We start from the raw sequence: 14,177 nt of genomic DNA, 5'->3' as shown, positions 1-14,177 counted from the left end.
TGCCTAGCAACAAAAGCGGCAGATTTGCGCATTTTTTCAATGAGCGAGGTGAGTATCGAAAAAATTCAGGAAGATATTTTCATTTAATCGAAGACGATAATATTTTTATGATGTTTTATATGTTAGAGTAATTAAATCACGCCAGTTACTTTTCTTCTTAAATGTTTTTTATGCATGTGGGCATACATTTTACGAAAAATCGGCAAAAGAAATTTTCGTACGGCTATATGCAAAAACTTCTCGCGGACATTTAGATCTACAGCTTTGGACGTTTAAAAGTTTTAAAAAATTGAACAAAATTAAATTAAAAAAAAAACAGCAGAAGAACCTTCGTAAATAAAGTAAATAAACACCAAATGAAGACAAGCCAAATAAATTGTTTTTATCGAAAACTTCCTTGATTGGGTTTTATCTTACGTACGTTTTGAAAGTTTCCTAGATTTCCTTTAATGTTACTTTGAGTTGGAATTATCTGTCATAACATTTATATTTGCTTTCATTGTTATCCATTGGTTTAATTATTTTTATCTGTCTTTCTTTTTCTTACTTTCTTTCATTTTTAAAAAAAATTATTTATTCTTTTTCTTATTTTTTTTTTATTTAATTTTTTATTTTGTTTTTTATTTTCTCAACATTTTCAGTTTAAAATGTTAAAATTGGAGTCCTTTGTTATGGAAATGATAGAAAGATGGAGTGATGAAAAAGGTGAGAAAATAGCTATGGGCATCTGTTTGCATCTGAAGTATTTCACAATCAGAAGTACATCTTTTATTTTTGATATGACTGTTATTAAAGATGAATGAATCTAACATCAATATTTATTTTTCATTTCCAGTCCTTAAGGGCATTTACCATTCACAAAACAGTACACCCAGTGTTGCTGTTCTAGTTCCAAAGCAGGAACAAAAAGACAATGTATTTGTACAGGCAGTTTCCACAAATGGCTGCTGTACATTTTTTGGAAAAGATGACTGTGTACTTCAAGGTAAAAGCCTCCCTCCATGCTTGTAAATTTGCAGCTTTGGAAATAGTATAAAACAAATGCCTGAGATACAAGGAATTTTTATGATTGTTTTTCTAATGCAGATATGGACCCTTTCCATTCATTTATTAATATAGCTTGTACCTTTTTTCAGCTGTGGAGGGCATCTATCACCTGAGAAAACTTACACCCAGCAGCGGTGTTCTAGTCCCAGAGCGGGTACAGAGAGAGGCTGTGTTTGTGCAGACAGATTCTACCTTTGGCTGTCGAACATTTTGGGAAAAGGAAAGCAGTATTGATCAAGGTACAGTATCAGGACTTTAATCTAACATATAAATATGAAACCCAAAACTGTTCAGAATTTTTTTTCTTAAATGACAGTTAGCTACTCAAATGTTGTGAAGTGCAAAAGTTATTCTACTTTTTTTTTCACCCAAGCAAAGCATATTTAACAAATTGTATTCTAATAGAAAAGATCCCTTCCTTACACAAATATAACTACAATTCTAATACGGCACCATGATATTAAGCCTTGACAGTAATTTTTGTTTTTCCACAGGATTTGTAGAAATCCCTCTTGATGATGAAAAATTAGCTCCGACTACAGAGGGAAAAGGTATTTTATTTCATTATTCAACAACTAGCAGAATTCAATGTAAATTTTTTTCCATTCTTCTTAACATTCCCGTTCTAAATTTGGTATGTGTATAAGTATCAAGATGTGAAGAGAATACCTCAATGAAATTTTTCAAAGAGATAATATGAGCCTCATTTCACATATATGCTTTTCCTTTATATAGTGTCCAAGCCCCAAAGGAAAGCTATACTAAGTAGGATGAAGAAAATAAAATATTGGATACTCACAAAGCTGAGACAGTTAATCCGTTACTAAACTGACTGTTCTTCCTTTTCTTTTTTTTTTTTTTTTCATAAAAACTGAATGAAAAAAATAACTTAAACACTGTGCATACATGAAACGCCACCCATGTATATGCACCCATTAACTACAATGGACATTATGAACAATCTTGAGAGCTTTTACTTGTTCACGTTGTATATAGTAAACATGAAATTTTGTTTCATGTTTGTACATATGTTAAATAGAATACCATGGTAAATATATATAAAAAGTTGTTCATTATTATTGTTTTGCAGCATCAGTTGCTTAATTTGTACACATTTATAATATTTATGTCAAAAGTTATGTACATATCATTTATATATATAATTTTATTTATAATAAAGAAATCACATAAAGACAATAAATTGGATTATTTTATTATTGCAATCAGTCTTTTATTCAAGAGAACTACAACCAACTCAAATGAGACTGTGAATGAGGCCATAAATTGTTTTCTTTAACTCGAACAGATATAAAAAGAATTCCCCAGTTCTTTTAACTTTCCTAGAATGAGAAAATATAAATACTTCCACTTTTGCTCTGAATAATAAGATGAATACAAAACTCAAATGTTTCAAGAATCAAATTTTTAATAAATATGTTGATTTTTATTGAAATCAAAGAGCAGAAGACCAGTCTAAAAGATTTTGCTTTAATGTAAAATATTTCAAAATGTAGGACTGAAAGATATAAATTACCTATCATTTCATCTTTCATTTTCTCATTTCTTTCTGTAATTTGCTGTGGCAATCGCTGAAGAGATGAAAATAAACACAGATTCAATCAGATTCAAAAGTTCACTGATAAGTTCTCTTATGAATAAAAACAATATGCTGACTTGTAATTATTTTAATATCTTTAAATTTAAGTGAATATTGCACTGTTACATTTAGTACTATTAGCATTTTTTCTATTGCAAATTTGCAATGCTTTTAAACATATACGAACACCATTTTTATATTTCACTTACTACACATTGACACATTACAGAAAACCATGTAACACAAATCTAAAGTATTTGAGACTGTTTTTATGATACCAGACTTACAATACATGCTTCCCTTGCAGTATGTTGTGTTGGATCCATTTCAATTACTTTTTTGTAATCCTCTAATGCCTCATCTAATTTTTCAGTCTTTTCATACGTTTCTGCCCTCCTTAAAAGTGCTTTGAGATAATTAGGATTAAGTTCTAGTGCTTTGGTACAGTCTTCAATAGCCTTTTTGTACTGTTTCTGAAAAGAGATTTTTTTCAAATGCCTCAAAGAAAACACCCTTAATATATACCTTGTATCAATGCATGCCAAATTGAACACAACCTTTAAACAAAGAAAAATTATCACAGCCTTTGTCATAAAATGTTGTTTAAATTATATATTTTAAATAGTGAACCAATCTAGGGAAATCATTCATCAATTGAAATTGCTACACTTCAATAATAATAATAATAACTCAAGAACTTACTGCACAGAATATGGTCCTGTATTTGGATCTTGCTGTGATTTGAAATTGTCAGTAGACATGCCATTTTAAGGGCTTTAGTACCATGTTCCCCAGTCCTTTTAACTTTCCTAGAATGAGAAAAAATAAATTAATCTTGATGATGATGATGATGAAAAATTAGGTCCATCTACTGAGGGAGAATTAAGGTATTGTGTTCAAATTTTATAAAACAATTAAATTATTTTCAATTGGGTGATGGCAGATTTGAAAGTAAAGTAAGTTGTAACAAGTGAGTTAGATGGTTTTATAATCATCCCAAGTGAAATGTACTCAATTTGACATTTGCATTATAATCACGATCTATAAATATGTCTTAATAAAATTCTTTACAGAGAAAATATGTGCCCCATTTTACATATAAACTTTTTCCTTGATACACTGTATATAGTGTCCAAGCCCAGGAAGACACCCATCCTTATAGCCTTAGCAGGATGAAGAAATTTAAGTTTTGGATGATGACCAAGCTGCGACAGCTAGTCAAATACTGAAATGACTGTTCACAACTGTATGAGAAAAATCACTTGGACATTGTGCATAAACAAATAGCCATGTACATGTATATGCATCCATTCACTGCAGTTTTGAAGGGAATTTATTAGCATTCCAGAAAGAGCTTGTACAAATTGTACATAATAAACATGTAATTTTGTTTCATAATATTTGTACATATGTAAATAGAATAGCATACATATATATAGTACGTAAAGTATATACAACATTAAAGTATTATTTCTTTTTTTACAACATAAATTGCTGAATTTGTATTACTTATAATACTGATGTCAATTCTCCTCAAATCATACATATTTCATATATATAATTTATATTTTAAATAAAAGAAAGCATGTAAAAAATTGCATTCATTAATTTACTTGTAACAGTCAATCATTTATCCAAGCTACAATCACTACATTTTGATATTTATAGAGACTGAAAGAGGCCACATATTGTTATCTTATACCTGAAGCTGTGTTACAAGACTTAAAAAGATCAAATTGACTCTAAGGCAAGACTTTTCCCAGATAGCCATCCAGTGTTCATTTAGTACAATAGACAACCTATGTTTAAAAAAAAAAACAAAAAAAAAAAAAAAAAAAAACAAGGCAGCAAAGCTGTCAAATGTACAGACAAAAACAGAAAATAAAAATGCAGAAAATGGTTCATTTTGTCAATTTTAATGCAATGATAAATCATGCCTACAATAGCACTGTCAATCAACACTGAATTTTAATCATGCACAACAGGTGACATCGTCAATAACAGGAGCGGATCCAGGGATATTTTCTGACAGTATTCCAAATTATCTTTGTTGATCCATCCTACATTTTTGATGGTCTTCCAACAGAAAAAACAGATACCCATCAATGTGAACTTTAAAATCTGAAAGACCCAGAAGACGGTCTCAATCTGCCCCTGCAATAAGATTACAGTTTCAGGACCAAATTCACATAATGAAAATCCCAATATTTGAATAATGATGACAGTGCAAAAAATAATATTACATAATGTTTAAAGACATAAAAACCAATGCAACTGCTTATGTGGAAATACAGAAAATGTGAAGAGCTTCAGGTGGATGGGAGCTGAAAATGCTTGAAATGTTTGAAAAATAAATTAAAAAGAAAACAAAACAAAAATATCCCATTAAAGCTGCTATTCAAACTTTTAATCTTGCTGTAATAACATGATATGAATAACCCCAATGTGTTTGAGGATAATAAGGCACTGTTATTCAAATTATTTTTTCTTTTGTTAACTTATTTGCAATATTAAACAACATTTACCTGCATAATTATCACAGATTCCTAATTATGTAACACAGTTAAGAGAGCTTAAAGGGATAATAACTCTTCGTATGAAATCTATATTTCACAATAAAAACATTGTAAATAACTCATAGAAATATAATATATTCTGTTTTATGACGAAAACAGCAGTTATAGCTATTATTCTGATATCTGAGCTTGTCTTAAGAACACGTGACCTCCATTGATGGCTATACTCTGTTATAATCTCTTAAGAGATTTTAACAAAAAACCAAACTTTTTAGAAAAAAACCAAGGACTAAATTTGAATGTAAAAATGGATTCATTAACCATTGGTAAGTATGGGAAAATTGTTGTTTACTCCAGGAAAATTCATTTTTTGGCCAAAACGAAGAGTTATTATCCCTTTAACCTATGGGACTTTACTGGGAAATCTCAACGTGTGTTTTATGTAATCTTATTTAATGGGCACTTGGAAATTAATTAGGCAAATGATTTAATAGCTCTGAATTTAGCTTGTGACTACCCCAAGGGACAATTACCACCATCCATAAACAGTAGCCCCATATAGCACTCTATAGAGCTGCATTGCTTCCAAAACAGAAAACAATCACACTGATTTTCCAACACAAACTGCACGTCAGTCTTACGAAACTTTTCAGTAACTTTGAGTATCATAAGTAACATGGTTTTTCCTTAATGGTCATTACGGCAGCCATTTCCAAAATAGGGTTTTCTTCAACTTTTATGCAATATAACATAATGACCATCAATTTTTAATAATAAAATAAAAGTATCATGGATATACAGAAAATGTGCCATGGAAAGGTCTTCAAGGCCATGGAAGTTCAGAGTCACACTTTCAAAATGCCAAAATGTATACAAGAGATAACTGTATTGAATTGATTTTCTTTCTATTTTCAACACCTTTTTTTCATATAACAAAATAATCAATTTACTGTCATTTTTAAATGAACAACTAAGAAAATTGTTGACATAGGAAAAATATCAATAGAACAATTTTAAATGTCCAGTTTCCTCCATTCTGAGATTCTGAAGATAGTAGATGATTGAATCTGACAAACTGCAATGATATGAGTTTATTTCCATTTTTGACACTTTATAACATAATACACAATAACAAGTTTATCATCATTTTTACATAATCAACTAACAATGTTATAAAGATGCAGGAAATGTCAAACAAACACTTTTACGTATCTTATTAGTTCAATAATGAGACTGTTAACATGCTTAAGAATTGAATCTGAGGAAATGTGATAAAACAGCATAACTTCTAAAATAATGGCCCGATTATGCTGATTTTCGAACTCATCCTACCTTTTAATAAGATTGACCAGTCCTGTGAGTATAATGACAATTGGCCCATCTGTTAATCTTATATTGTGTTATCAGTGCTGCATATATGCTGAAAAAGTGAAAAAACAGCATAACTTCCCTTAAAATGGCCCGATCATGCTGATTTTCGAACTCGACCTGCGTATTATAAATATTCATCAGTTCTGTAAGTTTCAAGCCAAAAGGTAAAACGTTTTTTCACTTATTGTGTTATCAGTGCTGCATATATGCTGAAAAAAAGTGAAAAGTTCTTAGAAGTGGAAGTTCTTAGCTTCCATAAAATTGACCCGATAATGCTGATTTTCAAACTTGACCTGCGATTTATGAACATTCATCAGTTCTATAAGTTTGAAGCCAAAAAGTAAAAATGTTTTTCACTTATTATGTTATAGGTGTTATAAAAATGCTAAAAAAAGTGAAAAAAAAACCCAAAATAAACTGCTTACTGACATTTTAATATGATCAACTAAGAAAATTGATGAGATGGGAAAATATCAATAGAACAGTGTTAAATGTCCAATTTCCTCCATTCTGAGATTCTGAAGATAGTAGATGATTGAATCTGACAAACTGCAATGATATGAGTTTATTTCCATTTTTGACACTTTATAACATAATACACAATAACAAGTTTACCATCATTTTTACATAATCAACTAACAATGTTATAAAGATGCAGGAAATGTCAAACAAACACTTTTACGTATCTTATTAGTTCAATAATGAGACTGTTAACATGCTTAAGAATTGAATCTGAGGAAATGTGATAAAACAGCATAACTTCTAAAATAATGGCCCGATTATGCTGATTTTCGAACTCATCCTACCTTTTAATAAGATTGACCAGTCCTGTGAGTATAATGACAATTTGCCCATCTGTTAATCTTATATTGTGTTCTCAGTGCTGCATATATGCTGAAAAAGTGAAAAAACAGCATAACTTCCCTTAAAATGGCCCGATCATGCTGATTTTCGAACTCGACCTGCGTATTATAAATATTCATCAGTTCTGTAAGTTTCAAGCCAAAAGGTAAAACGTTTTTTCACTTATTGTGTTATCAGTGCTGCATATATGCTGAAAAAAAGTGAAAAGGTCTTAGAAGTGGAAGTTCTTAGCTTCCATAAAATTGACCCGATAATGCTGATTTTCAAACTTGACCTGCAATTTATGAACATTCATCAGTTCTATAAGTTTGAAGCCAAAAAGTAACAAGGCAGCAAAGCTGTCAAATGTACAGACAAAAAACAGATAATAAAGATGCAAAATAGGTCATTCTGTTAATTTTGATGCAATAATAAATAATGCTTATAATAACACAGTCAATTAACACTGATTTTTAATCATGCACAACAGGTAACATGGTCAATAACAGGAGCAGATCCAGAGATATTTTCTGACAGTATTCCAAAGTATCTTTGTTGATCCATCCTCCACTTTTGATGGTCTTCCAACAGAAAAAAATTGATACCAGTCAATGTAAACTTTAAAATCTGACCGTCATCTGAAAGACCCAGAAGACGGCCTCAATCCACCCCTGCAATAAGATTACAGTTTCTGGACTATGAGAGTTCAAATTCACATAATGAAAATCCCAATATTTGAAAAATGTTGACAGTGCATAAAATAATATTACATAATGTTTAAAGACATAAAAACCTATGCAACTGCTTATGTGGAAATACAGAAAATCTGAAGAGCTTCAGGTGGATGGGAGTTGAAAATGCCAGTGTTTAGAAAAAAATTAAAAAGAAAACACAAAAAAAAAAAAAAAAAAAAAATTCCAATAAAGCTGCTATTCAAACTTTTAATCTTGCTGTATTAACATGATATTAATAATCCCAATGTGTTTGAGGATAATAAGGCACTGTTATTCATCTATAGCATTAATGTTGGCATTACACAATTTTTTTTTTCTTTTGTAAACTTATTTGCAATATTAAACATTTACCTGCATAATTATCACCAATTCCTAATTATGTGACACAGTTAAGAGAGCTTAACCTATAGGACTTGAATGGGAAATCTCAACGTGTGTTTTATGTAATCTTATTTAATGGGCACTTGAAAATCAATTAGGCAAGTAATTTTATAGCTCTGAATTTAGCTAGTGATTATCCCAAAGGACAATTACCACCATCCATAAACAGTAGCCCCATATAGCACTCCATAGAGCTGCATTACTTCTAAAACAGAAAACAATCACACTGATTACCAACACAAGCTACACTTCAGTCCTATGAAACTTTTCAGTAAGTTAGAATATCATAAGTAAAATGGTTTTTCCTTAATGGTCATCCCAGCAGCGATGTCCAAAAAAGTTTTTTTTTCATCTTTTACGCAATTTAACATAATGCTTAACAGCACAATGGCCATCAATTTTTAATAATAAAGTAAATGTATCATAGCTATTCAAAAGATGTGACTAGCAATGGTATTCAAGCCAATGGAAGTTCAAAGACTAAGTCACACCTTGAAAATGTCCATATGTGAAAATTTTAATTGTAACAAAAAACTATATAATTTCCAAGAAAGTTAACCGATATAACAGGTTTTCCAACTGAAGCTATAATTAAGTGCTATGCTACATTTCTGTAAGTTTGAGAAGAGTAAGTGACTTGGTTTTCCTTTAATGGTCACTGTGGAGGCATTGTCTAAAATGGGGTTGTCTTCAATTTTGATGCAATATTACATAATGCTTAACAGCATAATGACCATCAATTTTTAATAATAAAATAAAAGTATCATGGATATTCAGAAAATTTGATATGGAAAGGTCTTCAGGGCCATGGAAGTTCAGAGTCACAACTTCAAAATGCCAAAATGTACACAAGAGATAACTGTACTGAAATGAATTTCTTTCCACTTTCAACACTTTTTTTACATATATCAAAATAATCAATTTACTGTCGTTTTTAAATGATCAACTAAGAAAGTTGTTGACATAGGAAAAATATCAATAGAACAATTTTAAATGTCCAATTTGTTCCATTCTGAGATTCTGAACATGGTGAATGATTGAATCTGACAAACTGTAAAGATATGAGTTTATTTCCATTTTTGACACTTTATTACACAATGCACAATAACAGGTTTACCATCATTTTTATATAATCAACTAACAATATTGTTAAGATGCAGAAAATGTCAAAAGAACACCTTTACATTACTAATTAGTTCACAAATGAGATTGTTAACATGCCTAAGAATTAAATCCGAGGAAAAAAGACTTATATACAAAAAAAGGCACAATTCTCAAAACTGAACCGATCAAGCTTATTTTCGAACCTCATCTGTATTTTAGTAAATCTGATCACCCCTGTGAATTTAAAGACGATTGGCCAATTGATTTTCCTTGAAATGTGTTATCGGTGTTGCACATATGCTGAAATAGTGAAAAAACAGCATAACTTCCATAAAAATAGCCCGATCAGCCTGATTTTCGAACTTGACCTGCGTATTAAGAATATTCATCAGTTCTGTAAGTTTCAAGCCAAAAGGTAAAACGGTTTTTCACTTATAGTGTTATCGTTGTTGCATTAATGCTGAAAAAAAATGAAAAAATAGCATAACTTCCACAAATATGGCCCGATCATGCTGATTTTCGAACTTGACCTGCGTATTATAAATATTCATCGGTTCTGTAAGTTTCAAGCCAAAAGGTAAAACGGTTTTTCACTTATTGTGTTATCGGTGTTGCATTTATGCTGAAAAAAATGAAAAAATAGCATAACTTCCACAAATATGGCCCGATCATGCTGATTTTCGAACTTGACCTGCGTATTATGAATATTCATCAGTTTTGTAAGTTTCAAGCCAAAAAGTAAAATGGTTTTCCATTTATTGTGTTATCGGTGCTGCATATATGCTGAAAAAAGTGAAAAAACAGCATAACTTCCCTACAAGTGACCCGATCATGCTGATTTTCGAACTTGACATGCGTATTATAAATATTTATCAATTCTGTAAGTTTCAAGCTGAAATGAAAAACAGTTTTCCACTTATCATGTTATCGGTAAAAGTGCACAGCGACGGCGACAGCGACGGCGACGACAGACGCAGGTGATGGCTATATGTACAGACACATCTGTGTCTGTACATAAAAATGTTTTTCACTTATTATGTTATAGGTGTTATAAAAATGCTAAAAAAAGTGGAAAAAAAAAACCCAAAATAAACTGCTTACTGACATTTTAATATGATCAACTAAGAAAATTGATGAGATGGGAAAATATCAATAGAACAGTGTTAAATGTCCAATTTCCTCCATTCTGAGATTCTGAAGATAGTAGATGATTGAATCTGACAAACTGCAATGATATGAGTTTATTTCCATTTTTGACACTTTATAACATAATACACAATAACAAGTTTACCATCATTTTTACATAATCAACTAACAATGTTATAAAGATGCAGGAAATGTCAAACAAACACTTTTACGTATCTTATTAGTTCAATAATGAGACTGTTAACATGCTTAAGAATTGAATCTGAGGAAATGTGAAAAACAGCATAACATCTAAAATAATGGCACGATTATGCTGCTTTTCCAACTCATCCTACGTTTTAGTAAGATTGACCAGTCCTGTGAGTATAATGACAATTTGCCCATCTGTTAATCTTATATTGTGTTATCAGTGCTGCATATATGCTGAAAAAAGTGAAAAAACAGCATAACTTCCCTTAAAATGGCCCGATCATGCTGATTTTCAAATTTGACCTGCGTATTATAAATATTCATCAATTCTGTAAGTTTCAAGCCAAAAGGTAAAACGTTTTTTCACTTATTGTGTTATCAGTGTTGCATATATGCTGAAAAAAGTGAAAAAACAGCATTACTTCCATAAAATTGACCCGATAACTCTGATCCTACGTTTTAGTAACATTGACCAGTCCTGTGAGTATAATGACAATTTGCCCATCTGTTAATCTTATATTGTGTTATCAGTGCTGCATATATGCTGAAAAAAGTGAAAAAACAGCATAACTTCCCTTAAAATGGCCCGATCATGCTGATTTTCAAATTTGACCTGCGTATTATAAATATTCATCAATTCTGTAAGTTTCAAGCCAAAAGGTAAAACGTTTTTTCACTTATTGTGTTATCAGTGTTGCATATATGCTGAAAAAAGTGAAAAAACAGCATTACTTCCATAAAATTGACCCGATAACTCTGATTTTCGAACTTGACCTACATATTATGAATATTCATCAGCTTTATAAGTTTCAAGCCAAAAAGTAAGAATGTTTTTCACTTATCGTGTTATCGGTGTTATAATAATGCTAAAAAAAGTGAAAAAACAGCATAACTTCCCTAAAAATGGCCCGATCATGCTGATTTTTGAACTTGACCTGCGTATTATGAATATTCATCAGTTCTGTAAATTTGAATACAAAATGTAAAACGGTATTCCACTTATCGTGTTATCGCTGAGTGCACAGCGACGGCGACGACGGCGATGGCCTACAATCACTACATTTTTATATTTAAAGAGACTGAAAGAGGCCACATATTGTTATCTTATAGTGTGTTACAAGATATAAAAATCTTATGCTGTGTTACAAGATATAAAAAGATCAAATTGACTCTAAGGCAAGACTTTTCCCAGATAGCCATCCAGTGTTCATTTAATACAATAGACAACCTATGTTTTTCAAAAAAAAAAAAAAAAAAAAAAGGCTGGATGGCTTATGAAATATTTAGAAATGACAGTATATTTGTAGTTGAATTTCTTGTAAATTGGTGACCAAATTACCAAATTACAGATCAACGTTTTGGAATGTTGACCTACTGTGATGCAAATCCTGCAGAAACCCCTGCTCTAAGGACAATCTGCATTTCTTCATCTTAAGAAAATAGATGTCTATTCTCCTCTGCTTGCTGAAAACAAAAAGTAAAAATGGTGCTTTTCTTATCAATTTACTTGCAATCCGATTTGCTCTCACCAACAGCACCTATTGAGCACAAATCACCACTCTCCTTTGTAGACAGATATCAGATTTTGGCATCCAGAATTTATTTTGGCAGGAAATATTTAAAGAACACCCTTAATTGATATTTTTAAAAATCCATGCTAGAGCTGCCAATTCTGTCAATAAAACCAAATTCTCAAAAATGAGATGATTAATACAAAACTCAAATGTAACAAGAATCAAAATTTTAATAAATATGTTGACTGCTATTAAAATCAATGAGCAGAGGACCAGTCTAAAATGTTTTGCTTTCATATAAAGTATTTCAAAATTTACTGCATGGTACTGTAGTGCTGAAATATCTGAAATAAAAATTTACCTATCAGTGCACCTTTCATTTTATCATTTCTTTCTTCAAATTGCTATGGTAACTTCTGTTTTCTAATATTGTATTCCTATATGCACTTTTTTGAAAATCAATGTTTTTCAAACATATGAACACCGTTTGTTTTTCATATTTGGTTTTACTACACATAAATACACAACACAACAAAAATCTACAATATCTAAGACCAGTATTTGTAATACTACACTTACAATGCATGCTTCCCCCACAGCATGTTGTGTTAGATCTAGGGCCGCATTCAATACAGTTTGATCCTAGGACTAACTGATTCAAGGCTCAAATATGGTGGACCTACTTGAAAGCAAAGCCTCATACTCCCTTAATGGTTTCCCCCACCTACCACACATGCCATCCTTACAGTGGCCTATATAGGATTTTAAGATAAAATAAAACCAGAGATTTAATTGCTAGGCCCTTTAAGTCTGCATGAAGCTGTGTTACAAGATATTTTAAAGCTTTTTTTTTTTTATTATGCTGATATATAAAAGAGTGAAAGGAGTCTTTCCTGAACAAAAAACCTCAACAAAGATGAAGTAAAACAAAATGGAGCAAACACAGTTAAAGTACATGAAAAAAAAAAAAACACTTTTGTTAAAAGAATGCCGACTTACAAAATGACTTTTTGCTAAGCAAATCCCATATAAATTTGAAAAATAAATAAAATTACGGGTTGGTACTGTAGTTATGAGGTCAAAGACGTACTGAGTACGCAAATTTATAGCTTTTAAGTCCTCGTAGCTTTCAAAATTGTGTTTTGAAGTTCTGAAATAATAATGAAAGAAGCTTAATTTCATGTGTAAATTATTCCTTGGATATTGCCATATTTGAACGAACAAAACGAGAATTTCAGAGAATTCTGACTGAGAAAAAAAAATACCATCTTTGGCAACGTGCCTATTTTGTAATGAAATGTATATTTGCTAGCACCCATCACTCATTACGGGATATGGAATCCTGACAACCGATCAAATATTGTGAAATATTTCAGGCGTCTGCGTCACTCTTTTCCATTGCATGTATGTCGGAGGCGGAGAAAAACGTAAACGCTCGAGTTTCAGCGAACTTTCAGCCAATCACATTGGAGAGCGTGCCTAGCAACAAAAGCGGCAGATTTGCGCATTTTTTCAATGAGCGAGGTGAGTATCGAAAAAATTCAGGAAGATATTTTCATTTAATCGAAGACGATAATATTTTTATGATGTTTTATATGTTAGAGTAATTAAATCACGCCAGTTACTTTTCTTCTTAAATGTTTTTTATGCATGTGGGCATACATTTTACGAAAAATCGGCAAAAGAAATTTTCGTACGGCCATATGCAAAAACTTCTCGCGGACATTTAGATCTA

The 14,177-nt window shown here is 31.1% G+C and overlaps 1 protein-coding gene and 1 long non-coding RNA gene across 2 annotated transcripts; one reads left to right on the top strand and one right to left on the bottom strand.

The window, feature by feature from the left end:
* Nucleotides 1-829: 829 nt before the first annotated feature.
* Nucleotides 830-1,702, top strand: LOC147764198 (uncharacterized). Its single transcript, XR_015331908.1, has 3 exons — nucleotides 830-985; nucleotides 1,137-1,286; nucleotides 1,542-1,702. It is a non-coding gene; the product is annotated as an uncharacterized LOC147764198 (long non-coding RNA).
* Nucleotides 1,703-2,340: 638 nt separating this feature from the next.
* Nucleotides 2,341-13,044, bottom strand: LOC147764197 (tetratricopeptide repeat protein 1-like). The gene is made up of 6 exons (XM_087002307.1): nucleotides 13,022-13,044; nucleotides 12,304-12,392; nucleotides 3,428-3,453; nucleotides 2,932-3,117; nucleotides 2,582-2,636; nucleotides 2,341-2,387 (listed from the first exon to the last, which is right to left on the bottom strand). The coding sequence occupies exons 1-6, from the start codon at nucleotides 13,042-13,044 to the stop codon at nucleotides 2,341-2,343; spliced, it is 426 nt and encodes a 141-aa protein (XP_086858433.1).
* Between the last annotated feature and the right edge of the window lie 1,133 nt (nucleotides 13,045-14,177).

Source organism: Lingula anatina, chromosome 1 (assembly GCF_051362555.1).
Source record: "Lingula anatina isolate TDL-2025a chromosome 1, LinAna3.0, whole genome shotgun sequence".
Classification (NCBI taxonomy): domain Eukaryota; kingdom Metazoa; phylum Brachiopoda; class Lingulata; order Lingulida; family Lingulidae; genus Lingula; species Lingula anatina.
Note: the sequence above shows the minus strand (reverse complement) of the source record. Positions and strands in the feature narration are given on the sequence as shown.